The 25,496-nt window shown below is 49.9% G+C and overlaps 1 protein-coding gene across 1 annotated transcript; it reads right to left on the bottom strand.

Moving 5' to 3' along the window:
- Positions 1 to 812: 812 nt before the first annotated feature.
- On the bottom strand, positions 813 to 14,663 carry HSPB8 (heat shock protein family B (small) member 8). The gene is made up of 3 exons (XM_059893820.1): positions 13,777 to 14,663; positions 7,938 to 8,001; positions 813 to 1,829 (listed from the first exon to the last, which is right to left on the bottom strand). The coding sequence occupies exons 1-3, from the start codon at positions 14,141 to 14,143 to the stop codon at positions 1,670 to 1,672; spliced, it is 591 nt and encodes a 196-aa protein (XP_059749803.1). The 5' UTR covers positions 14,144 to 14,663; the 3' UTR covers positions 813 to 1,669.
- Between the last annotated feature and the right edge of the window lie 10,833 nt (positions 14,664 to 25,496).

Raw genomic sequence — 25,496 nt, forward strand, 5'->3', positions numbered from 1 at the left:
GACAAGCTGAGTTCTATTAACATCATTAGAGACCTGAAAGCAGCGTTTAACCTGGACTTCACAGCTGTGCCCAATAAACACCCCTTTTTGCTTAACTCGGTTTGAGTGGGGTTTCCTAGCACTTAGCACAGAAACAGTTCTAACTGATGCATTCTGGCAGCCTCCTTGCTCCCCACCACCCTACTTTCAGGGTTCTGGGCTCCTGGCAGCATCAGTGTGGGGCATCCATGAATTGTTGATTGCCCCTTTCCTCCTTCCTAACAGAACCTTGTTTTTTCAGGCAGCAATGTTCCTGGCCTCAAAGGACAAATCAATATTGGTCTAAGCCCAACACGGCATCCCTTTCCCTTTGCCAGGGATTGGCTGCAGCATACACATGTGACCCAGTTTTGGTCAATGAAATAAAAGAAAGAAATCTGCTGAGAGAGAGCTTCTGGGAAAGATGTTACTGATAAAAGAGAAATTTAGACAAAAAGACTTCTTTACCCTTGCCTTCTCTTCCTATACATTGTCGTATGAGGTTGAGATGCTTGGAGCTGCTGCAGCCATCTTGCAAACATGAGGACAGAACTTGTAAACTTGTCGGAGATGGCAGAGGAAAATGATAGACTCTGGGTTCTTGGTGGCATAACAGCTGAAAAAGTAACTCTGAAATCACTCATATCTAAACTTCTTGTAAAGTTAGACAGATATTTATGTCATTTAAGCCACTATGCATTGGGCATTATTATTTGCTGCCACAAGCATCCCTAATTGATGCAGCACATCTAAGTGGTACTGCATTTAGTTCCCATCAAAATGACACACAAGGCTAAGAACATCAGCTCCTTTATTATTATTATTATTACTTACTTTTATTTCCCCCTAAACGACAGCACAATTCAAATAACAATGACACACACGTCCCACCCATATACACAGGACCACTAGTCCGCCTGCCAGACAGTCTGGCCTTTGCTTGGTTCCCGGTGGAGCTGTCTGGAGACAGCCCCCTGTGTAAAAATCCCGACTTGGACATAGGAGACACAAGAAAGGGGGGACCTTAGCCAGAGAATAAACTAAGGGGCTTCCAGAGTCCTTGGGGAGTGCCAGCTTGGGAACGTGCTATAAATGTCTGGGTGAAGGGCAGAAAGCACTGTTTGTTTTCATGTGGTTGTTGGCTAAATCCCATATGGGGATGTAAGACCTATCTATAACCCTGTGTAAACCACGTCTGCAGAAACACAGTGGTGTGAGCTACTGGGCTCCGTCAACCAAACCCTGGGGCAGGCATGGACACTGGGAGCCCAGAATGGGAACCTGGGTGATGGGGAGGTCCCCAGAGAAAAGCAACTCTTGCATTAGCTGCAAGGTAAGATACAATGTGAAATGTTATGTCCCCTTTTATTTGTTTTGCAGCTGTAGAATGTGCAACATTTTCATCACGATAGAAAAGGTAAAGAAAGAAAAACTCCCAGCATCTTGGCCTAATGCAGCGGAACACGACCTGCCAATTGCGCCATCTTGCGGAGAAACCTACTATTACACTCTCCAGGGAATCTGGTCAATCCACCCTGACCCCCAACATTTCAGTCACACTAAATCTATGAGTTCAGCTAAAGTAATGTATCCTGGAATCAAAGAAGCCCAGGGGTTGGGGAGGGAACAAGGAAGGGCCAAGACTGGGGTCTCAGGTACAAGTGACTTCCTGGCTGTCTTGGGGAAGCTCGTTGTTGAAACTGCTCTCTCCAAATGGTGAGTAAGGGGGGATCTGGGGGGCTTCGATGATCAGCAGGCCTTCTGGGGAAAGCGAGGCGAATACTGTCACAGGATCCACCTCTGCAGGAAGCCTAGGAGAAACACACGATTCATTTATTATTTTTAATATAGCCAGACATTCTCATTTCATTTGAAAGAAAATATTTTTGATATTGCCTGGTGGGATTATTATTTTGATAATAATCCCAGCAGGCAAGTTCCACTACTATCCCCAATTTATAGATGAGGAGACTGAGATCAGAGAGGTGAACTGATTTGCCCAAGGTCACACAGCCGGCAAGCAGCAGATGGGAATAGAATTGGAATCCTGGTCTCCAAACTCAGAGTAGCTGATCATGATGCTCCTCTGTCTCCCCAGGCACCAGACTTTTGAAAAAAGGTCCACGGTAGGGAAAGCCAGAAGGTTCAGTCCCCACAGATCACCGGTCCAGGCTGGCTCTGACTATTGTAAATGCAGGGGTCTTGATGAAAGACCCAGGAAGTAAGGTGAGCCCGTCCTGGTCATGGGCAGGACCCTTCCTGGAGGGGTTGGGGAGTTTTTTGCTGTGAACAGCCACCTGTAGCCACATGAACTTCCTCTACCAGGGAGACTCCTGCCAAATTGAGCCACGGAGATTACCAAGGGGCCTGCAGGGAAGGATGGAAGAGAAAGGGAACTTGGGCAGTTGCCAAGCCAAACTTCTGAAGTAGAGACAAGGCCAAGAGTTTGGACCTCCCTCTCTGGGCTGGGGATGGGCTGACTCTGTTTAACCCCTTGCACGCCAACCCACAGAACACCTGGGACCATATGACAGGGCAGCCATGGTCCACAAGCATGGACTTTGCAGGCGGGCAGACCTGAGTTCAAATCCTGGTTCTTCCTGACTGTGCGACTTTGGGCTAGTGATCTTGCCTCTCTGAACTTATTTCCTTATAGGAAAAGGGGTTAAAAATAGCATCTATCTCTTAGGGTGGTGTGAGAATTATGTAGGATAACGAAAGCAAAGGGCTTCGCACAGTGCCTGGCATACAGGAAGTGCTCAGTCAGCCTCACCTTCTACATTGTTATTGGAGTCATTGGCTGTACAAGTGAGCATCTTGACAGCTGTGACTATTTTTTTTTTAATGACTACATTATTTATTTTTTGGCTGTGTTGGGTCTTCGTTTCTGTGCATGGGCTTTCTCTAGTTGCAGCAAGCGGGGGCCACTCTTCATCGCGGTGCGCGGGCCTCTCACTATTGCGGCCTCTCTTGTTGCGGAGCACAGGCTCCAGACGCGCAGGCTCAGTAGTTGTGGCTCACGGGCCCAGTTGCTCCGCGGCATGTGGGATCTTCCCAGACCAGGGCTCGAACCCGTGTCCCCTGCATTGGCAGGCAGACTCTCAACCACTGCACCACCAGGGAAGCCCAGCTGTGACTATTTTAGCACAATCACTGACCCATGAAATGTCAGAGCCCAAAAGGATCTCGACTGTCCAGGACGATGCTCTCATGTTACACACGAGGAAACTGAGGCCCCAAGATGGGAAGAGACTTGTTCAAGGGCTCTCACCAGGTGACCTCTATATTGAAACACGTGGTGGGAGAGCTATTCCTCCTCAATCCTCTTGCAGATCTTTCATTTACATCTAAGGGAAAGTCTCAGCTCTGTGTTAACATGCCTTTAACACCTTAGCCTCTATCTCTTGCTATTTTCTCTCTTTTAACAAGGAAAGAGCTAATCTGTGACTTAGAGCCTCAGGCAGGCAACACTGCCTAGTTAGAATTTAACCACATTTTGCTTTCGTTGGATTTATTTTACAATTGTCTTCTTCAGTGAACGTTTGACTGATGAGAGCTGAACCTTATCAAAAGCGAGTTGATCGAAAAGAAAAAAAGTCGTGAGCAAATAATAGTATGGGAACGTAAGCATAGAAGGCAAAAAATAGTTGAAGATGGTTCGTGAACCACACATTTTGTTTCCCCTAACCAAGTAGGAAGGTCATGGGCTTGGAAGGTGGAGAGACCTGTGTTCAAGTCCCAGACCAGCTCATTATTGGCTACGTGACCTTTGCTGAGTCCCATCATCCTCTGAGCCTCAGTTTTCTCATCCACAAGATGAGCTTAATAATTCCTACTCTAGAGCATCCTCTTTTTTTTTTTAACATCTTTATTGGAGTATAATTGCTTTACAATGTTGTGTTAGTTTCTGCTTTATAACAAAGTGAATCAGCTATACATATATGTATATCCCCATATCTCCTCCCTCTTGCGTCTCCCTCCCACCCTCCTTATCCCACCCCTCTAGGTGGTCACAGAGCACCAAGCTGATCTCCCTGTGCTATGCGGCTGCTTCCCACTAGCTATCTATTTTACATTTGGTAGTGTATATATGTCAATGCTGCTCTCTCACTTCGTCCCAGCTTACCCTTCCCCTCCCTGTGTCCTCAAGTCCATTCTCTACATCTGAGTCTTTATTCCTGTCCTGCCCCTAGGTTCTTCAGAACCTTTTTTTTTTTTACATTCCATATTATGTGTTAGCATATGGTATTTGTTTTTCTCTTTCTGACTTACTTCACTCTGTATGACAGACTCTAGGTCCACCCACCTCACTACAAATAACTCAATTTTGCTTCTTTTTATAGCTGAGTAATTTTCCATTGTATATATGTGCCACATCTTCTTTATCCATTCATCTGTCGATGGACACTTAGGTTGCTTCCATGTCCTGGCTATTGTAAATAGAGCTGCAATGAACACTGTGGTGCATGACTCTTTCTGAATTATGGTTTTCTCAGGGTATATGCCCAGTAGTGGGATTGCTGGGTCATATGGTAGTTCTATTTTTAGTTTTTGAAGGAACCTCCATACTGTTCTCCACAATGGCTGTATCAATTTACATTCCCACCAACAGTGCAAGAGGGTTCCCTTTTCGCCACACCCTCTCCAGCATTTATTGTTCGTAGATTTTTTGATGATGGCCATTCTGACAGGTGTGAGGTGATACCTCATTGTAGTTTTGATTTGCATTTCTCTAATGATTAGTGATGTTGAGCATTCTTTCATGTGTTTGTTGGCAATCTGTATATCTTCTTTGGAGAAATGTCTATTCAGGTCTCTGCCCACTTTTGGATTGGGTTGTTTGTTTTTTTGATATTGAGCTGCATGAGCTGCCTATAAATTTTGGAGATTAATCCTTTGTCAGTTGCTTCATTTGCAAATATTTTCTCCCATTCTGAGGGTTATCTTTTCACCTTGTTTATGGTTATAGCATCCTTTTAAAGATGAAACAAAATTAAAACTCTACATCTTTTAACATGACTCCTGACACACCACCGGGGTCACTAAATGGCAGATCAGACAGACACCAGGGAAGATGTGGAGCAAAGACACTCAAGTCTGCTTTGGTTCTGGGCATCCTCCATTGATGACTTCCTGCATCCCCTGGCCTCTCACGCCAGTTGGGTGTGGAAAAGCCCCCATCTCCAGGCTTTGCCCTGCACCCAACCTGACTGGCAAATTCCAAGGCCTCTCCCTCTCTCCCTCATCCAGTCAAAACGGGGTCTTTCACATGGGGATGGATGTGCTGAGAAGAATTCCTAGCCGTGGCTGAGGCAAACGGCTGGAGCATCCTGTCTGGGAGGATATCTCCAAGGAAGGATCTCAGCCTGGCTGAAGGAGCTTCCCTGTCCTCTAGTGACTGGAGCTTTTCCTGGGAGAGGCAATGAGACCTCTGAGATGGGGCTAGAGCCATCCCAAACCCCAGTCCCACTGCTTGGTGTCTGGAGTCTGGGCAGAGCCAGGAGGTCCCAGGAGGTCCCAGGACTCCCAGCTGCTCTTGTGTGATTCCAGCCTTGTGGAATCTTTAATAATTTTAATTCCCATGGGCTGGGCACTGAGTCTGTACACATCCTCTCATTCCCCATCCTGAGGGAAGGAGGGATACAGGAACAGAAGTTCAGAGCAGTTCAGCATTTTGCTGCAAGTCTCCCACTCAGTCATGGAGCTGGGACTCCCTACACGCAGAGGCGAGGTTCAAAAATACTTAACAACTGGCACAGCTGGACCAACCAGAATGGTTGGATCCATGCCGAAGTGATGGAGGAGGGTCCTGGGGGCCCTTTAGTCGCTGGAACACGGGGAGGCTTGGAGGGTCCAGGGACAGGGCCGGGACGGCTCATTGACTAAGGGGAGCCTCTAGGGGGCCTCTGGCCATGTTAGTCCAGCGTCCTAACAACCGGCCCGGCTCAGCTGCTGAGCCTCTAGCAGCTTTAGGCAGTTCTATCTGGTCAAGTAACTCCCAGCAAGCTGTTTTCCCGGAGGCCTTGGAGATGGTGAGATCCATGGAAATGGCTGTCTTTTAGAGATGATGAATTTGATGACTTCTTTCCGGCTCAGTCCCTTTCACAGCTTTGCCCTGTCTGTGACTCCATCCTGAGACCTCAGTCTCTTAAAAGAAACATCAGGGCTTCCCTGGTGGCGCAGTGGTTAAGAATCTGCCTGCCAATGCAGGGGACACGGGTTCGAGCCCTGGTCCGGGAAGATCCCACATGCCATGGAGCAACTAAGCCCGTGCGCCACAACAACTGAGCCTGTGCTCTAGAACCCATGAGCCGCAACTATGGAAGTCCGCGAGCCACAACTACTGAAGCCTGCGTACCTAGAGCCCGTGCTCCACAACAAGAGAAGCCACTGCAGTGAGAAGCCCGCGCACCACAATGAAGAGTAGCCCCGCTCGCTGCAACTAGAGAAAGTCTGCACGCAGCAACGAAGACCCAAAGCAGTCAAAAATAATAAATAAATTAAATAATTTATTAAAAACAAAAAAGGAAAGAAAGAAACATCAGCTCCCTCCCTCCCTCTCTCCCCCCTCAGCAATGTTTGTTCCTGCTGGCTGTGGTACTAGGGAAAGGTGTGGGTCTTGGGGATGGCAGGCGAGCCAGGGAGCGCGGAGAAGAACAGTTTGGCGTTTGCCCTATCAGGAAGTGGCTGCAGCCTTTTAAGTACTCCAGAGGCGCCCGGTGGGTTAGGAATGGGCACATGGCAGGAGACACAGGACTACAGAATCCTAAAGCTGAAAGCAGCCTCAGAATTCGGCTTGTGCAATCTCTCTAGACACAGGATATCTTTGCCAGGGCGAGGGGAGGAGTTAAGATTCAGTAACAACAACAATAATAGTAACAACAAACCACCACTTATGGGGACCTGCTGTGTGCCCATCACAGTGCAGTGATCTCATTCCCTTTTCAGCTGGTAACTCGGCAAGGCTGGCATCAGCACCCATCCCTTTTACAGGTGAGGAAAGGGCATTCCTTGCTCAAGGAATGAACACGGTGAATTCAGAGTTCAAAGGTCTGTTTGGGCTGTTCTAAATGCTAATTTTAAGGACCTTGGGTATGTCCTTTCACTTCTGGGAGATTTAGTTTCCCCATAATACAAGGAGGGTAATGTCTCTTTTCCCCACTGCATACCTTTGCTGCAAAGGTGAAATGGGACTGGGAAAAGACTTTGGAGCCAGCAGTGCACACAGTGGAAGGATGCTGATTAGGGGGGAGGTGAGTCTCTTCTCGCTACAGTTGTTGCCATCAGGGCCTCAGTGTGGCTTTGACTCATTGGCTCAGCCTGCTGGTCTTCCTGCTGCTTGCATAATCCCCCCGCCTCAGCCCTTCTCACTCCCCTCTGCAAAACTGGCCTTTCCTTTGTCCCAATCTCTCAGCCTGAAAACCCCTCTAGGTGGTGAGTAGTGATGACAGCAGGACAGCTTCCAGCCTAATTCATATGGCTGCTCTAGGGGAGGCGCGCGTTCTCCTGGCCGTGGGAGACTTAGAGCAAGCAGCCTTCGAAAGATTCTGTTTGGGAATTTGGGGCATCATATCACATGGGTGGGTGAGTGCCCCGATTTTCGTGGAATTGTGGACAAGTCATTTTGCCTTTCCTATTCTCGGATTCTTCATCTACAAAATGAGATTGTTAATCCCACCCCATGGGGCACTGAGCAGATGACTTGGCACAACCTACACGCCCCCATTTCTGGGAACCTATGCACGTTTGCTGTGATACCTTCTCCCCTTTAGGTGCAAGGGTTCAATTCCCTGCCCCAGGGGCAGGGGGTGTATCTTGAAGTAGAGATGCCCAAGAGGGAGAGACCCCAGATCTCAGGTCCCAGGCGTCCCCACTTCCACTCCAATCCTACCCTGAAATCCAACTGCCAGGTTACTTACTGGATTTTCTTTGTGAAGTTCTTGGAAACAATGCCACCTTCTTGCTGCTTCTCTTCATGTTTACCTGGAAGGGAGAAGAAAGCCATGTGTCAGCGGCTATGTCCCTCGGGCATCATTCAGGACTCAGGCTCAGATGTAAAACCTGCCCCGGCCTCGCTGTGTGGCTCGGGGCTTGGTCTAGAGGCTCCAGTTGTCTGAGCCTCTGGTCCCTCATCTGCTAAGTGGACCCACTTGATACCACCTCCCAGGCTGTCGTGAAGATGCAGTAAGATAACAGGCAGGTCAGGAGGCCTTGACCGTGGTTTGTAGATGATTATGCGTTAGACTTAGGAAATCACAGTCTATCTCCTGTCTTCTAAGATGTGGTACGGCATCTTCGAAGCCTTGCGTCTCACCCCTCTCTCCTAACCAGCCAGGAGACCCCTGAGGCCAACATCCCAGAATGGGTGAGAGGAAAAAAGTGGGGCTAGTTTGCCACCCAGCTGGCTTTATAATGCACAGAGCCCTTTCCCAGCTCTGAGGATGGGCCTCTTTCTCCCTCAGTTACCGATGTGAAAACTGAGGCCCAGGGATGGGTCTAAGGGCACCCACCAAGTGCATGGCAGCCCCAGTCTCAGAACCAACTCTTGGAATCGAAGCCGAGGGCTGGGGTCCGATGCCCCTCCGCCTGTTCCAGCTTCTAGTTAGTTATTTGGGCCCCATTATCTGTACTGAGTCCTGAAAGAACTGCCTGGAAATAATGCTTCAACCTGCTAAAAAAAAAACAACACCCCAAGGGGGCTTTCCCTGAGAAATGACACATTAGTCACCACGGATGTGAAATTCCACCCACCCCTCCTCCTCCAGGCTGGCAGGCAAGGGCTTTTTTTTCTTTCCTTAGGAAGGAAAAATATGAAATTACAAGAAGGCTTAGGCGCAAACTGGCTGTCGTCTGCAATTTATGTAACAAATTCTGAGCCCATTGGCCCATCCCCACTTTTTTTTTTTTTAAATGGGGAGAGTATCTCTAATTTCTCTTTAAACAAATCGGATTAGCACCTGGCAGAGCCATTAGGCTCCTATTATTACTCGTTCCTCAGTTGTGGCGCCACATTCCAGGGCCAAGAACCCTCATTTACCCATGGGCATCCTCCTGAGGGGCTTTGGAACCTAGACTGTAAATAACCTTGTGTAGTATGGTGTCTTACTGCAGTCAAGATTTTAAGCTGATAATTTATAGGTGATTACATTATTCATGACCTTTTTATTATTCATGATTCCTTTATTAATAACTTGTTTTCTGATTACAAGATAACGCATGTGTATGTTTGAAAATGTAGAAAAGAAAGAAAAAAAAAATCAAAACCCTCCATAATTCCATCACCCCAAGGAAACCACATTTCTGTATATGTTCCAGACTTTTCTATGTTACTTAGAAATGCATACATGTTATATAGTATAGATGTATATCACCCATTTTATCAAATGAGATCATATTGTATGTTACACCTGAAACTTGTTTTTCTCTCTTACTGACGCGTTATAATAATTTTTCCATATTATAGCAAATATTCACTGCCAACCTGACTTTTAATGGCTGCAGGGAGATATAAGTTCATTTAGCCAGTCCCCGGCTTTGGGGCACTGAGAGGGTTTCTGACATCAGAAAGAACCTCACTGTACTGAACATTCTTGTAGCTAGATCTTCACACTCGGCCTCATGACTTCCTAGGATAAATTCCAAGTTCTAGAATTTCGAAGCCTTGCTCTATATGTTGCTAAATTTCCCTTAGGAAAGGCTGCATGAACGTAGTCTCCCACCAGCTGGGCGGAAAGGGGTACATTTACAGGAATTCGTTTTTCAACGGGAGTGTCTGCTTAACCAGAACATACTATTCTGCCAACGTGCTGCCTCTTGAAGCTCAGAGAGTTTATTCTGACCTGCCAAGTCCGTGACCACCAGCTGACCAGCTCTGATACAGGCCTGTGGCCAAAGGAACACTGTCTGTCCCCTGGTCCCCTTCCCAAAGCCTGGGCCTCCGGAGACCTGCTTCCCCTGGGGACAGGCCAGTGCCTCTGACTCAGCCCTTTTGCACACTTGGTGTCCTGGCAATAATAAATGATAATGATGGTGATGGTCAGAATAATAATAGCAAACTCTTATATTGCGGCGCTTCCTTGGTGTCCGCCACTGTTCTAAGCACCTTACCGATATCAACTGTTCATTTTTCACAAAAACCTTAGAAAGCAGGTACTTTTATTATTACCATTTTGTGGATGGGGAAATGGAAGTTTAGAGAGGTTAAGTGATGTGCCCCAGGTCACACAGCTTGGAAGTGCTGGAGCAAAGACTCCAAGGCAGGGATGTGGGTTGGGGATTGGAGTCCCTGCTCTGACATTTCCCAGCACATCTCTCTTCTTCTCTACAATGGCGATGACAACAACTTCCTAGGAGCCGATGAGTCACAGAATTGCTTTGAAAGTTGTAAAAATACCATGTGAAGGTGAATGCTTGTGGTTTATTTTGATACTGGGGGAAAAAACTGATCCTCAGAAGCTAAACCTCTCCGTCCATGCTCTGAAAATAGGTACTGGGGTTGTGGGGGAGGATCTCTAAGCAAAGGCAGCTCTGTACAGGGGGGCTTGGGGGAGGGGGTTAAGCTGGGTGAAAGAGGGTTTTGCTAGGAGGCCCCTGCTGAAGCTTAATTTGCATGTTATTTGGATATCTATTTACTGGGGCAGTTTAAGGATTATGACCGATATTTAATTTCTTATTTTGCTTTCCTGTCTACATTTTCTACCATGGAAATATTTTATGTTGGTAAACAAAAAAGCAATTATTATGAAAAAAACAAAAAAACGAACCCATCTGGAGGCCAGGGGAAGCTAGAGGTCCCGAGAAATGTAGGTGCCGAGAAGCCGCATCAGTACTTCGGGGAAAGCCATTGGCCCAGCTGAAGAAAGAAGGTGCTGTTTCCAGGGGAGGCAGAGGCCCTGGGATTAAGGAGAGGGGGTGGAATAAAGCCTCTGGCTTTCCAGTCCCTTCCTCGGCCAGGGCCTGGGCCAGCGGCCCATGAAGAGAACATTTCTTGGCTGGTGGCTGCAGGGTGGGGGAGGGGTATATGTGAGGCATGATGGAAACCATCTAGTTCAGCATTTTCCAAACACTTCCCTGGGCCTAGACACTCATATGTGGTCAGATAAGACAGGGCTACCTCTCAGAGACTCATAAACGCCATTAGCAAATTCAAGGCTCTGATAAGTCCTGCAGTGAGGAAACCTGCATTTATCAGATGCCCAGTGATATCTTAAAACACACCATTTGGCAAATACTGACCTAGTCCAACTCCTCATAAGACCAAGGGTAAAGCTGAGGCCCAAGAGGTGGTAGGATTTGTCCCAGGCCACTCAATTAGAAGCAGATCCAGCCATCCTGACTCGGAACTATCTAAGCAGGCCTGGCTTTGAATTTCAGACCTTGCCATGGAGAAGCAGGTGACCTCAGGTGACTTAGTCTCTCTGGGCCTCAGTTTCCTCATCTGTAAAATGGGTGCAACAAACCTACGCATATTTCCTTGGAAGTCCATGTGAGGAACCGGTGAACCAACATATGGCTGCGTTTAGCACAGTGCCCTACACAAACAGCTTGAGGAAGAATGGGTGTGTCATTAAGTGAGGTAGGATGGGAGACTGATCTGACTTACCACGTCCCTTGAAAGTTGCTTTTTAAACGGAGCCCCTGATAATCGATTTGATTTTTTAAATCCCTGTTATAAAAATCTTTGGATGTATTCTTGGGGGATTTGGATTCTGTCAAGCCGACGTTGCTAAGTGCATATCTGTGAGGCATTTTCAACCTGAAAACGCTTTGTCTGTCTTTGTCTTATTTAAGCCCCCAATGACCCCATTTTACAGATGTGGAAGCTGAGGCTCTGTGACCCACTCGAAGCCTTTGGGTTAGTAAGGTACTCAGCTGGGATCTCAGCCTGGAGCTGCCAGACCCCACCTAGAAAGGAGGATGGAGGAAAAAGCTCTCCAGGCTGGACAGAGTTCTCCTGGAGGGGCCACAGGGCATGGGACACCCTCCACCCTGGGGTGGAAGCCTCTGGAACCCTAATTAAAACAAAGACAGGGGAAGCAGTGATAATAATCACCTTGTTTGCAGAGTGCCAGGCAGACACTAGTATTAGCTCCATTTTACAGACAGTCTGCATTTGTTATCATGGATTGTCTGCCCATATTTAATCTTCCCTACAGCCTTGCAAGATGGATGTTATTATGATCTCCACTCTTCAGATGGGGAAGCCGAGGCTCAGAGCAGTGAAAAGACTTTCTTGTCCATATCCATTCAGAGATTGAACAGCGGTGGTGGGATTTGAACCCGGGTCTCAAAGAACATCTAGCATTTATGTATGTATGTATGTATGTATGTATGTATGTATGTATGTATGTATGTTTTGGGGCCTTAGCGTTCTAGTAACATCAAAACAATGCCGATCCCTTGTGTTCTAGGCACTAAGTACACACTTTACATGCGTCATCTAAGACAAAAATCCTTAGGTCGTGTAGCCATTTGAACCCCAATTTCCACATAAGGAAACAAAGCCCAGAGAAATGGTTTCAGGCATCTGGCGCCCTGGCCATCTCCCTCCACCCACATAAGGCCCCAGAATGCCGCCTGGCCCACCACACCCTCCGGAGCCTCTGATGTTTATAATTCTGCCCTGGGAGCCTTTGAAACTCCCCCTGAAGGCTGCTCTGCTGGGGCTAGTACCTACCCAGCCTGTTTGCAATGGCTTTTATTGATTTTCCAGCCAGTAGAGCCTGCCAGGAACATGCTTTTTAATAGAACATTAATTGGGAGGGAAGGGACAGAAAGCTTTTCCCCTGCTGCCCTGCTTCGCAGGGACTGAGCGTCCATTTCCTCTTTCCTCTTCCCCAAAACGTTCCCTCTCCCAGGCTGGGATGTGGGCAGGCCCTGACTCGGCCTGCTGCTAACTCACGGCGTGACCTTGGACGAGTGCCCACCTGGGCCTTAGCCTCCTCAGCTGCAGAATGGGACTAGCCACCTCTGCTTCTCAGGGCTGGAGTGAGGATTATTTGAGAGCAGGAATATAAAAGCTGTAGCCCTTGGCACCTGGTAGGTGCTCAACAAATTGTCAATTTGCTTCTGGCCTCCCAATTCCCAGACAGCTGGGGGTGGAATCCTTGGTGGTCTTGGGTGGGTTGCTTTAACCTCTCTGTGCCTCAGTTTCCTCATCTGTAAAAAAGAGGAGACAGGCCCTGCCCCTTCTGCTTGTGTTCATTGAGATGCCACAGGTAAAGCTCTGAGCACGGTGCCTGGCAGACCGTAAGCGCTCAACCAGGGTTACCACGTCGTAGCCTTATAATGACAATTATGCCTCAGTTTCCTCATCTGGGACAAGGGAAGGTGTTTCTCTTGAAACCTGAGCTAGTTACTGACACTATCATTACACAGCATCAAACACCCCCTTCTGGACTGTGTCGTGATGCTTGGGTGCGTGAACCTCACTTCTTCTTTGGCTTTTTACTCCTATATCTGTTAAACTTATTCTTTATATTAAATTCTCTCTGTTAGGACAGACATGCAACGTGGTTTCTATTCCCCTGCCTGTTGGCTGGCTGATGCAGCACCCAAAGGCCCCAGCAGCTGAGTCAGGTTAAAAATCCCCCTAGGAACTGGAAGAGGAGAGCTTTTCTGCAAAGAGAACTTTTACGGGCTGCATTCCGGAGCCCTGAAGTCACCTGTGTCATACGACCACAGCGTCCCCTCCAAAGGAGCGTTCTCTTGGCTCTGCCGGGTCTGAGGTCTACACCCCCTCCCCTGCCCCCCACTCACCAGACACCTCCACGTATCCGTCCTTGGTCTTTACCATCAGCTCCTCCGGCTTAAAGCTGTGCACGTTGACACACACTTTCCAGGGCTCCCCGGGGAAGGGGGGCGGGCTCCTGCCCTCGGCAGGCACCCCAAATCTGGCCACAGCAGAGGGCCCCCGGGGCACCATGCCCGACCTCAGGGTCCCCGGCCAGGCGGAGGAGAGTCGAGGCAGGGCCCAGTCGGGCCAAGAGGCAGTCAAGTCGTCGGGGAAGGGGTCCATGCCAAAGCCATCATCCAGCAGGCGGGAGGACAGGGATGAGTCCCGGAAGGGGTCCCGGCGCCGGCGGCTCGTGTAATGGCAGGGGAAGGGCATCTGACCATCAGCCATGGCGGCCGCTGAGCTGGAGGGGAAACAGAGGCTCAGAGAGAGGGAGCCACCTGCCCAAGGTCACACAGCAAGGTGATGTGGGTGCACTGGCCTTCCAAGCTTATTCTTCAGCTTCGGAAAATGCCACTGCCAAGGACGGAGGCACACACCAGGTTGGGGTTCCGGCCCCGCGAGACTCTCCAGCCACCGAAGGCGACCCTTGGCTGGTGCAGCAGAATTCTCAAGGACCCCTCTCCACACAGCCTCACCGGAGATCAGCCAGCCACCGTCCGCCCAGGCCGTCCAGGCTCTCAGCCAGAGCCGCGGAGTGGAGCGGAGAGCTTAATAAGCCGGGAACGCAGGTCTAGAAACTTCTTGCTTCTCCTGGGCTGGGTGCCTTCTATTTATTCCTGCTTGGGGCTGGAGGCGGGTTCTGCAAGCACCTCCTGTCACAGGAGTATTCAGAGGTGATGAACCAGCCCCAGAGAATCCGCGGAGGGGACAGCTGGGCTCCCGGGGGGCTGGGAGGGGCCTTCGCGGCCAAGTTCTGCCAGCCTCTCCGGACTCTCCTCCCCCAGCTCGGCTGGGCTCAGCTCCGCCCTCCCTCCCGCTCCCTTCCCCCCAGAGCCTGCCCGCCCCTAGCGGGGCACTAAGGCCTGGCTATTAATAACCCTCGCCTGGCTGAGGGCTCAGATCACCCTCCTGAAATACCCTCTCCAGAGCCTGCAGCATCCTGCCTCCCCACTGGGGACCCGCGGAAGGCGAGGAGAGAGACGGGAGCCAGTGGATTGGAAGGCAGGTGACCCTGGGTTGCAATGCCCCCTTCCAAGCCTCCAGCATCCTCAAGCTCTCAGAGCTTGCCTTCTGCGCCTTCTGAGGGGCGTAACATTCTTCCCCAGGTGGCTCTGAGCTGTCAGCTTTCCCACCTGTGAAATGGATGTAATAGTAGCCTCCTCAGGGATGTATCATAAGTCATCCTCCTTGAGCATTTAGCAAACCATCACTTCTATATTTTCAATGTTGATTCTCAATTACATAACGCTTGCTACATGCCAGGCCCTGTTGCAAATGCTTCACAAACATTAGCTTTGCTTCATCCTCACCAACAATCCCGTAAGGTGAGAGTAGTGCAATGATCCCCATTCTACAGATGAGGAAACTGTCATAGGAAGGGTTATCCAATGGTAGCTTCTATTATGATGATGACAGTTAATAATGATAATTATCCAAAGGTGCTCTATTTAGGCAGAGTGTCTGGTCTGGAATTCCAAGCCCGGAGAGGACCTATTTTCTAGACTTCCCTGCCCCTCCCAGGTAGCTCAGAGAATGAGTCTGTAAATTGTCCTTTAACCTAAAGGCCCCTCGAGCTTGGGTTCATCTTTCATCTGTCCCCAGCAGGTGTGCAGTTTGGGGCGTGCTATGCTCCCTCTATGGGCTTAGGGTTGGGACCCTGCCTTCCTCGTGGGCTGGGGTGGTTTGGGGGGTGTTTTAAGGAATTCAGTGAGTCATCGGTTGAGATATTGGTTTGGTATTAAGCAGGACGCACATGAGGCAGTTTGCTAAAAATAATAGTATGGAAGGTGGCAACACCACCATCGTTTACTGTTCCCTGCATACCTGCGACGCAGTGAGCAGTTGCTGCCGTTATCGCCCTGAACCCTCACAACAGCAGTGTGGCGTTGTCACCATGCCCATCCTGCAGGTGAGGAAACAGGCGCAGAGCGTGGCCTGTGCACACCGCTGGGGGGCGGCAGGGCCTGGGTGGGAACCTGCAAGTCTGGGCTGAGCTGACAGACCCAGACCCCACTGCCTTCTCCTGGGGCCGAGAGGGGAAGATGGAGGCGCCCCCATCCCAAGTGACTGGGGTGAGATCATCGTGCTGGAAGCTTCAGGCTGACGTCACGTTGGGCACCGAGGCCTCAGCTCTCTCTGTAATTACAGTGAGGCGAGGCTGGCTGGGTGTGGAGCCAGGAATGGGGAGAATCGCTGCATGACACACAGAAGAAAGCTGGCCCTGCCTGCAACCTGGGCAGGGGCTGGAGAGGTTTCCGAGCAGGGGTGGGGGTGGGTGGCTCCTCCCGAGGGAGTGAGTTTGTGTGTGGACTGGAGTGGGTGTAGTGTTGTGTGTTTGTTTCCCGTGTGGGTGGGGCAGTGTTCGCCTTCCTAAGGGCGACTCTGCGGGTGGGTGTGTTCTAGAAGATGCTGCTTCTCCTTCCTCCCAGGCTTCCCTTCCACAAAGCCTGGGGAGGGGGTGGGGAACACACGCTCAGTGACCTCACCTCCCTTCTCATTTCAGGGATGATTGCGGCATTCAGGCCCGCAGGAGGGAAGAATTGCTGTGCAGCTAGAAATAGCAGCAGCAATCATTAGCATTTATCTGGCACTTTCCATGTGCCAGGTTCTGTTCTAAGCACTTTAAATTTATGTGTATTAACTCAGCTAATCCTCCCTACAACTCCATGAGGAAGGGACTTTTATTATCCCCATTTAACAGATGAGGAAACTGAGGCACAGCGAGAGGATGTGTCTTGCTCCTGTCTATATGCCCAGTTAAGTAGCAGAGCTGGGATTTGAACCTCAGAAGTTTGGCTTCTGATCCCTCTGCTGTACTGCCTCTTGTAATCATAGTCACTGCTCACATTGATTGAGCACTGACTGTGTACCAGGCCCTGTGCCCAGCACTTTCATTCATCGCCTCAATGAATCCCTGTAGTTCAGAGAGGTGAAGCCACCTGCCCCGGGCCACACAGCTGGCTGAGGATTGGAACTCGAGCCAGTGGGATGTGGGAGCCCCCGGTAACCAGAATGGGACAATATTGCCCAGGCCTTGTCTGGCGATCCTCCCGCGTGCCTGTCGTCCTTTTCCGCCTGGGCGCTTGCTATGTTTCTGGGTGGGGCAGGGGAGGGGGCGATGCTACACCCCAGGTCCTGGAACAAGGGCTCCAAGGGTGCCATCCTCTTGGAGCTTTCACACAGGAAGGGCCACAATTAATCCCCAGACAGACAGCCCAGGGAGAGGGTGACATCACCCTGCATTCTGGAAACGGGGGCCCTGGGACGAGGAACAGCAGCCTAAATTCACACAGGTAGTGCCAGGACGAAGACCCAGGCTGATTCTGTGCTTTTTCTTTCCACTGCCGTGAGAAACCCAGGTTCTCTCCCTCCCCAGCCTTTACCCCTTCACCTGCAGGTCCAGCCACGATGGGGGTGGGGTCTGTGGGAGCTGCAGGGGGGGCTCTATGAAGCCCTCCAAGGCATGGCTTTCTGGATGTCATTTTTGCCTAAAGTTTGACCTACAACTCCAGGGGTTTGGACTCTTGTTCTGGGTGTGGAGGCGGATCCTGGCGGCCTCCCCGATTCACTCAGGCTCCAGGTCCAGGAAGACCCGGCTCAGAGTTCCCTCTCTCGGTCGCCCCCAGAGTCAGCTCATTCCCCAGCAAACAGGAGGCAAGGATGATCACGCCTTTTCTCCTTCCTTTTCTCAGCTCCCCTGTGGGCGACAGTAATGGGATTTCCAGCACCTTCAGCTCCATGAGAGCAGGGCCCTTGGGTGTCTCGTTCACAGCAACATCCCCTGTGCCCAGAAGGGCACCTGGTACATGACGGGAGCTCAGGAGATCTTGGCTGAGCAGATCATGTCTTAATTCTCGCTGCGTCTGAACTGCCTTGCTACGTGTGACAGAGTCCACGCACAGTGACAGCACTGGGATATTAACTGAAATCTCTGGAGTGCCTAGAAGGTGCCAGGCACCAAGCTGAATGCTCTCCAAGCATGTTTTCACTCAATCTTTACAACAGCCCTCTGCCCTGCAGTTTGTACTATCATCACCCCAGTTTTCCTGATGAGGAAACTGAGGCTCAAGGCAGGATGTAACTTGCCCAAGGCCACCAGCTTGTGGGCTCCGAACCCAGGTGTGTGTGAACTTCAAGCCCAGTGCCCCTTCTTCTGCTGCACACTCATACAAACGCGTGATTAACAAACAAAATAGAAAACAACCCGCATGGCCCCTCCCTTAACAAGTCGATACCCTCCCAATCCCATGCAGGTGGTGCTTATTAAGCTCTAGCTTCCTCCTGCCATTGTCTCCAAAGTTCTCTCCAGACTGCTTCCTCTGACCACCTCTAAAAGTAATTATAATAATCCTAATCACAATTAAAATGGCAAACATTTAACATTTTGTACCAGTTGTGCTTTATGTATCAACTTAATCCTCAGCCAAATTGCTCTAAAATCGGTATCATTATCTCCATTCATAGATGATGATATTGAGTCACAGAGAGGTTAAAATAACTCTTTCAAGGCACACAGCTACTAAGTGGCAGAGCTGATATTCAAATCCAGGCACACTGGCTCCAGAGTCTGTGCTCCTAACCACTCGGTGATTCTGTGAATAACAACAATCAAAACAACGAAACAGTAATGAACCCACCATTATTCAAGACCGGTTATGTCAAGACTGAGCTCTGCTAAAAGCCCTGTCTTCTCTCTTCATCCTCATAAAAACCCTAAGAGGCAGTGGGATGCTGTTACTCCTGTTCTACGTGGAAAAGTCTAAGGCACAGAGTCAGGTCTGTGCTGACTGGCTCCTAAGCCTATACCTTCAGCTGCCCAGTTAGCTGGGCCGCCCGCCCCCGCTGCACGCCCGGCCAGAGCGCCAGCTCTCCAAACCCAGCCGGGCCCAACAGACCGCAGCTGAGCTGCAGGTCACGGCCCACCTCTCCCTTCATCTTCTCACTGGACCTTCCTCTCTAGAACTTTCTACCAGTCCGTCTACCTTCTCAGTAGAACAAACGACACCGGGACACACTCACATTTGGGAGCCTGGAGGCTGCCTGGGATGAGCTATCATGGTGTCAGCCAGAGGATCCTTACGTGTTCCTGACCTGAAAGCTGCTCAGAGCCGGGGCGGGGGCGGGGGCTCGGTGGACTCCACGGAGGGGGTTGGATCTTAGCTGCCTGTGGCTCCAGAAGGGAGTCAGGGGTCAGCTCTCTCCACCCATCTTCAAAGATGGACAGCCCTGGCTAATGGCTCTCAGGGACCCCTTTACTTATTCCCCATTACTTATTCCTTTTATCAGGACTTCTGAGACCCCTTTCATAACTCAAATAGTTATTCTGAGCCAGGGAACCAGATTTTTAAGGCGTGAGAGTGCCAGCATTGACCACTTATAAAAGACAGTAAAACATGGTGGGTAAGAATGTGAACACGCCCTGATTGAATCCTGTTAGCTGTGCTGCTCTGGGCAAGTGTCTTAGCCTCTCTGAATCTCTGTCTTGCCAGCTGTAAAATGGGGATGATAATAGTACCTATCACACAGGGTAATTGTCAGCACAGGTTGTGAGGGGGACATGGTCGAGGAGATGGGTATGGGCCAGCTGACGTAGGGCCTCGTGGACCCCACTAAGGAGTTAGACTTTGTCCTGAGCACTTTGAAGATCCACTGACCTGTCTGGAGAGGGAGGGTGATGTGATGAGATGTGATGTTCCAGAAAAATCATGAGCTGCTCATGGAGAGTGTATTACAGGGCAAGACTCCAGGGAGACCAGCAAAGATTTTGTTGTAGGATCCGGGGAAGATGGTGGCCTGGGCTAGGAGAGGCCTGGCCTGTTGGCTAAGAAGAGGTGAAGGGTGGATATAATCCTTGATATAGTAAAGAAGGAGAAGCAATTTGACCACGTGATTGGATGGGAGGGGAGGGTTAGGAGTTTTTAGACCTGGGCGACCAGGTGGATGGTGGTGCCCTGCAATGAACATGTGAGGACAAGCAGATGCGGGGAGTGAAGAGACCCATTAGTTCATTCACTCTTTTATTCATTCACTTCGTATTTGTTAAGTTCCTATGTGCCAAGCACCACCCTAGGGGCTAGAGAAATCAGTGAATGAGGTGAAAGTCTCTGCTCTCACATCTATCAATAAACAAATAATCCAATCAACAATTTAAATACCTTTAGATGCTGAAAAGTCTTACGAAGGAAGTAAAGGCTCTTAGTTACGTTTCTGATCTGATTTCCTGCTACCATCCACCCCTTGCCCCCTGAGCTGAAGTCCCAGTGGCTTTCTTTCTGCCCTTGGGACGGAATAGCCACACTTATTCCAGTCCGAGGACCTTCCAGTCACCTGTGACACTCCTCTCCAAATCTCTGCATCTCTGGTTTCTCACTTTGTGTCTCTACTTAAATGTCGCTTACTTGGACAAACCTTCTCCTATCATGTTCTCTCACATCAGCTGGTTTCTTTTTCTTCATAGCCCTGGCCATTAACTGACAGTGACTTTTTTTTTTTTTTTAATAAGAATTCGCTTTTTTTTTTTTTAAGACGTTTTCTGGCTTTATTTATTTATTTATTTATTTTTGGCTGTGTTGGGTCTTCGTTTCTGTGCGAGGGCTTTCTCTAGCTGCGGCGAGCGGGGGCCACTCTTCATCGCGGTGCGCAGGCCTCTCACTATTGCAGCCTCTCTTGTTGCGGAGCACAGGCTCCAGACGCGCAGGCTCAGTAGTTGTGGCTCACGGGCCTAGCTGCTCCGTGGCATGTGGGATCTTCCCAGACCAGGGCTCGAACCCGTGTCCCCTGCATTGGCAGACAGATTCTCAACCACTGCGCCACCAGGGAAGCCCTGACAGTTACATTTTACCACTCTATTATTTCGGGTTTTTTCTTTTTTTTTTTAATCCATCAGAATGAGAGCTTCACGAGGGCTGAGGGTGGGGACTTCTGTCATTTAGGGCTCTGTGCTTGGCACCTAAAACAGTACCTGGCACATCACTGGGATTCAGTACAATTCTGGGCACTTGGTAGGTAGCGATGCACTTCCAGACGCCACTGTGATTGAGAAAAGCCATGTAACTAGTTGTGGCCAATGAATTGTGAGCAGAAGTGATGTCTGTCAATGCCAGTCCCAAGCATTTAATATAATAGCCCCAGGGAGACCTCAGCTCCATGAGGGCAGGACCCTTGGGTGCTTCCCCTTTCCTTCTGCACTCTGGTCACCAACATCATCCATGAGAGGCGTCCCCCGGCTGGATGGGAAATAAAGCTCTGTTCTCGTAAGACTCTGACATTTGGGGTTTATTTGTTAGTACAGCATAACCCAGGCTATTCTGATGAATAGTTTTCCGAGTTCTGTCCTTTTGTGGCCGTTGGTGTTCCTTCAAGAGAACTTCTCGCTGTTATAGCGTCGTGCTGAGGGGTAAATCGTTCTCTCTCCTCTATGGAGAGACCTGCCTGGGAAAGAGGTACCTATTCCTCCCAGTTTGGGACATTTATGCAGAATGCCATTACAAAGCACTTAGCAGAAGGTCACTCTGAGATCTCTGGGGAGAGCTGGAAAGTCTATAATCTTGAGGTCCCCTTTCCCAGATATCTCTCAGGTCAGAGCAGGAGGTGGTTTGACCAGTTGGTGACCGTGACACCAGGCAACTGCTTTGGAAACTTTTTTTTTTTTTTAGGTCTGGGGATGACAGCTCTTAGGAGGGGTCAGCCTGAGAGCGTTCTCACGGTCTGTGCTGGGAGGGGGAGGAAGGTTGGAGTCTCTGGGAGGATGTACAGAGATGGACAAGGGGAGATATAAACATGATGTCTCCTTCTCAGGGCTGGCTTAGATTCACCCCGAATACGAGGTAGGATTAGCTTCAGCTGAGAACAACAGAGGGTCAAAATAACAGTGGCTATAAGAACAGAGAGGTTTCGTTCTTCCTAATATTAAAGTCCAGAGACATTCTGTCTGAGCTGGCACGATGCTGTGCTCCACGCGGTCCTTGGGGACTGACACCTTTCCATCCTACTGCCCCATCTGTATGGGCTCCAATCCCGAAGCCATCTCATGGACCAAGGAGCCACCTTGGCTCCAGCCATCATGTCCTCATTCCAGCCAGCGAGAAGAAGGAAGGGATGAGGAAGAAACAAAAAGCACACAACAAATCTCTTTTATAGAAACTTCTGCAAGCAACCATGTAAAAATTCTGCCTTTTCTCACTGGCCAAAATTAGCCACATGGCCACCCTAGCTGCAAGGGAGGATGGGAAATGCAGTCTTTATTCTGGGTGGCCCTGAGCCCAGTTAAAAATTGGGGTGGGGGTTATTACTGTGGATGAAAGGGCGATGGCTATCAGGAGGCAACTAGAAACTCTGCCGCATCTTGAGAGAGTAAAGACAGATTTTGCAGAAGAGTCCTAAAGGCTTCAAGTTGGGTTCTTTTAGAAAACTGGTGGGAAATATGTACTTCTCTGCACCAAAATGCTGATAGTTTCATACATAAACTTGGCATGGGATGTCAGATGATTCATGGACTCTCTGAAGCCCAAGCACGGGAGGTCATGGATTCCCTTAGGTTAAGATTACTTAACCTAGAGATAGGATTTGAGGTGAGAGAGACTCCAGGGAGAAAAGAAAACCTGCCATGAGTCACCTGGCCACAGGTTGGCCATAGTTATAGAAGGTTCAGAGCCAGGACTCAGAGGGAGTGGAAACCCCTGTTGCTCTGGGTACAAATGCCTGAATGATGCCCCGTGTCCTTCCACTGGTGGAGGGATGTGAGAACTACTCTGGTAGAAAATGTTGATGAAATGTCAGGGTGGGGATACATGTGGGGAGATCGCCAAGCTCTGAGGAGACTCTGGATTCTTCTAAGTGGAGGAGATATTTATGGAGGGCGGCAGCTGGGAGCGCCTCTCTTGAGAACTCGGTGTTGGAGGTGATGAAAGGTGAGAAGAGAGGCTGTTTGAGCTTTTGCCAAGGTGACCCGGCACCATCCCAGAAACTTTTCAGGAGGGTACCTAGGCAACTCAGCCAGCCTACCCCCAACCCCCAACTTTTTTAGGATCAGTAACAAGGACACTACCTCCATCAGGCCCTGGGCTGAGTGCTTACACGCATCACCTCTATCCATCTCCAGGGCACCCTTATGAGATCGATACTTTCATTGTCCCCATTGGAAACACGAGGCACCTGAGGCTCAGAGAGGTTAAGCCACTTACACAGAGACACTCAGCTAGGAAGTGGCAGAGTCAAGCTCAAACCCAGGTCTTTCAGACTCCCAAGCCCTCACTCTCAGAAACTGCCTTTAAAAAATCATGCCAGGGCCGGCACTTCCTGCTGGGCACACCGGGAGCGGGGATGAACGAGGCAGGCAAGGCTTCTGTCCTCTTGGAGATGGGCAGCGAACACATAAACAAGTAAACACACTAATTACAGATAGTAATAAGCGCCATGGAAGGAATGCACGGGATAGGCAGGGGGCAGAGCCCGACTTTAGGCAGGTGAAGTCGTTCCTCTGGTCCCGCACGCATGCAGTCGCCCCTGCCTGCGATCCCCGCCCCTCCCTCCTCTTTCTTGGGCCCCCTTTTCTGGCCTGGCCAACTCCACTCATTGCCCAGGCATTAGCCTAGATGTCAGTTTCTCTGCAATGCCTTCCTTGAACCTCCAAGGCTGTTTTAGGTGTCCCTTTGGACCCACCCTCATTCTAGCATCCAGCTGTGCCACCTACTAGCTGTGTGACCCGAGGCCCCCGTCTGTGCCTTAGTTTCTGCATCTGTAAAATTGGCATAAAATAACACCTACCTCGTAAGGATGTGAGGTTGAAATCACATAAGTAATTTGTGTCAATATCCATGAAGCGCTTGGAATCGTACCTGGCACAGAGTAGGTCCTCTGCAAGAGTGGCCGTTGTTCCTTGTGTTCTCAGTGCCACGATGGCAGCTTGTACCACACCACAGGATATCATCAAATCTGGACGGCCGATGACATCTTAGGTGCCACCTAACTCAGTGGTTCTCAGTCCTGGCTTCATATTAGAATGACCTGGGAAGCCTTTAAAAAGATGGCCGACTGGCAACCACTCTCGGCGATTCTCATTTGCGGTGGGGGGGTGGGGGGGTGGGACTTGGGCGTGGCTGGTTCTCTAAAGGTCACAGGTGTTTCTAATGTAGAGCCAGGGTTGAGAAACACGGGTCTAAGCCAACCTCTTTTATCAGGTGGAGTAACTAGGGCCCAGAGAGGGCTCGGTTTGCTCTCCTCATGAAGCCAACTAGGGGCCCCTGCCCCTTGGGGACTTTTATTTTCTGATGTTGCCCCCACCCCCTGCTTGTCTGCTTGTCTTCACCCGGTGGAGGGGCTGCGTGTGCCCTGGCGGCTGGAGAAGTTTAGGGTTTACGCTGCCTCTGCTCCATCCCTGGGCAGCCGCCAACCTGGCCGGAAAGAGAGGCACTTCTGGAAGCAGGGCTGTCTCCCCTGGAGACTGGGAGGGCTGGGTCACCTGTTCAGGCCAATCGCAGGAAGAAAAAAACACAAGAGTCCCGTAACTGGGAGCCAGAACACGGAGAGAGGGGCGAAGACCTCCTCCACGAGTCACTAGGAGGCGGCTGGCATCACAGGGACCACCTCCTGGCAGACACATTTTCCAGAAAAAGTCATCAGAGGCCCTTAGGGAGGGCTAGCTCTGAGCAGATGGGGCTCACACCTTCGGGAGTAGAGAGGTGCAGCAGAAATGGCCCTGCAGCCCACAGACCTCGGTTCAAATACCCACTAGCTACATGGACTTCCCTGAGCCTCAATTTTCTGCTCTGTCAAATGGGGCCAAATGGGGTTTAGGAAAATGAAATAAGTTAATGCATGCAAAGGGCTTGGCACATAATTGACCCATAGAAGGTAATTATTATTATTATATTATTATTTATTGATGAAGCCTCAAAAGAGGACACTGGTGGTTGCCTTAACCAAGCCAATTTGGGAAGGAAGGAATCAGTGTGCATGAGGTGGGGCAGGGGGCATGGGGCAGGGAGGGAGTGGTGATAGATAGCTTTGGATCTACCCCAGGGAGGTGATCCCATCCAAATGACTCCCAAGGAAGATTTCCAGAGGGATGGTGGTAACCTGTTCTGTTCGATCTTTCTCCCGTAGCTAATTAATAACACACTCGCGTGTAAACAAGAGGCTGAAACAACCTCCCAGTAGCCCTGGGGGTACAGGTGAGCGTGGGGCGGAGGCACGTCCTACTCTCTGGCCCCTGGGATGATATATATATATATATATATATATAGAGAGAGAGAGAGAGAGAGAGAGAGAGAGAGAGAGAGAGAGTGTGTGTGTGTGTGTGTGCACGCGTGTGCATGCAATTTTTTGGACCCACATAGTGTTTGAGAAAAGAATGAGTTATAAACATTTTAAACATCAGGAAATTCTATCTAAAAATTCAGGGTCTCTTGAGAACTTGGGAGATGTGGCAACACGAATTTGAGAGCTCTCCCTGGCAGTGGTATATTGGGCTCCCCGGTTGAGTCCCAACCCCGTACACTTCCTCACCTGGCTGTCCCTACGGGTGTTTTCAACCCCTGTTCTCCACGGAAAGAAACTTTCACACCCGACACTGAGAACATTT

The sequence above is a fragment of the Balaenoptera ricei genome, chromosome 14 (assembly GCF_028023285.1).
Source record: "Balaenoptera ricei isolate mBalRic1 chromosome 14, mBalRic1.hap2, whole genome shotgun sequence".
In the NCBI taxonomy this organism is placed as follows: Eukaryota; Metazoa; Chordata; class Mammalia; order Artiodactyla; family Balaenopteridae; genus Balaenoptera; species Balaenoptera ricei.

Excerpts from the sequence above, each read along its gene's own strand:
- HSPB8 (XM_059893820.1), bottom strand. The coding sequence starts at position 14,143 with ATGGCTGATGGTCAGATGCCCTTCCCCTGCCATTACACGAGCCGCCGG. Across the intron at positions 8,002-13,776 it reads CGGATACGTGGAGGTGTCTG|GTAAACATGAAGAGAAGCAG; the intron begins GTGAGTGGGGGG and ends TCTCCCTTCCAG. Across the intron at positions 1,830-7,937 it reads AACTTCACAAAGAAAATCCA|GCTTCCTGCAGAGGTGGATC; the intron begins GTAAGTAACCTG and ends TGTTTCTCCTAG.